Below are 1290 nucleotides of genomic sequence, written 5' to 3' on the forward strand. Positions count from 1 at the left end.
GGGGGGGGGGGGGGGGTGTTTAACAGGGACACAGAACGACTGACTGCACGCACACACACACACACATATATATATATATGTTCATTAACTGAAGCAACATTGTAAAGAACAGTGGGCTGAAATTTAGGAAGTTTAGAAAATTGATAAGGTCAAACGTAAGACAATCATCTCAGATTCTCATGGATGAAAGTGGTGCTACAAGCTATTGACGTTTAGGGTGGAATCACATTCTGGTTCTGTAATTGTCTTAGTCTTTGTTACATAAATAATGACAGTATGGCATGTGTTGTCAAGACCAGTAGGATCAGATTCTTTTTAATAGTCCTGAAACTTTAGAATGTAATGAGAGTATGCTTTCATTTTACAATGACTCTATATGTTCGAGCAGAAACATTTGTTGAAGTGATGTACTGACCTTGATGTCCTCGGGAAATAGGTTGTCGCTGTATGAGCCGTCATCAAACACCACCTCATAGAATGTGGCTGTGGTGAGCTCCACCACGTCGCTGTGATAGTAACGGGAGTTTCTGTACTTGCAGATCACCTTCTGGCCCACTGACAACTCCCGCATAGACGCTTTGCTGCGCTGTGGAGATAAGGAGAGATGTACTTTATCAGCTGACAACATTCAATGAACACCACAGATCAATAAGAACAAGACAAATCCATTCATTTTAGGGGAACAATAACCGGCCATACGAGAGAAAAGCTGCTGCTGTTTCTGCTTTCTGCTCAAACAACTCATGACCAGGGTCATGTTAGAACGATGTGTCACATAACTGAACGCTACCACAACAAAAAGGGAACACGAAGAACACGTTCAGCAGCTCAACTGTCTGTCTTCTTATGTCTTGATGAATGCCTCTCAACACCACAATGAACCCTGACATGAACTCAAAAAGAATTTCCATGACAGTTTTCTCAGAAACACCTGTTGAACTTGGCTGACTAAAATAACCGGTTATAATCAACAGGACAGGTGAACATGTGGGATTACATGCTTTGTAGTCCCAAAACAGCCTGGCAGAAGGATTCTGCATATCAGCTGGTAACAGTTTTACAACAAAACAATAATCCACAATAAACAAATAATAGAACAGCACATGAGATTATGAGAACCTGAAAAATGAATAATAAACACCCAGCAGTAGTGCTGGGCGATATAACGATACATATCGTGGGGACGATAGAAAAGTGTCTATCGTGATATATTTTCTTCTATCGTCTCTATCATAATTGTATCAATGATTCATGTAAATATTTCATAACGTAGGCTACGATGAATGTATT

General features: G+C 40.3%; 1 protein-coding gene across 2 annotated transcripts in view; it reads right to left on the reverse strand.

Annotated features, from left to right (window-relative positions):
• kdm4ab (lysine (K)-specific demethylase 4A, genome duplicate b) overlaps positions 1 to 1290 on the reverse strand; it is a 35044-nt gene that overhangs the window by 3183 nt on the left and 30571 nt on the right. For both annotated transcript variants that reach the window (XM_017431359.3, XM_017431356.3), the window contains one exon: positions 416 to 586. In XM_017431359.3, coding sequence (XP_017286848.1) covers positions 416 to 586 — 171 coding nt within the window. The remainder of the gene's footprint in view (positions 1 to 415; positions 587 to 1290) is intronic.

The sequence above is a fragment of the Kryptolebias marmoratus genome, linkage group LG20 (genome assembly GCF_001649575.2).
Source record: "Kryptolebias marmoratus isolate JLee-2015 linkage group LG20, ASM164957v2, whole genome shotgun sequence".
NCBI lineage: Eukaryota > Metazoa > Chordata > Actinopteri > Cyprinodontiformes > Rivulidae > Kryptolebias > Kryptolebias marmoratus.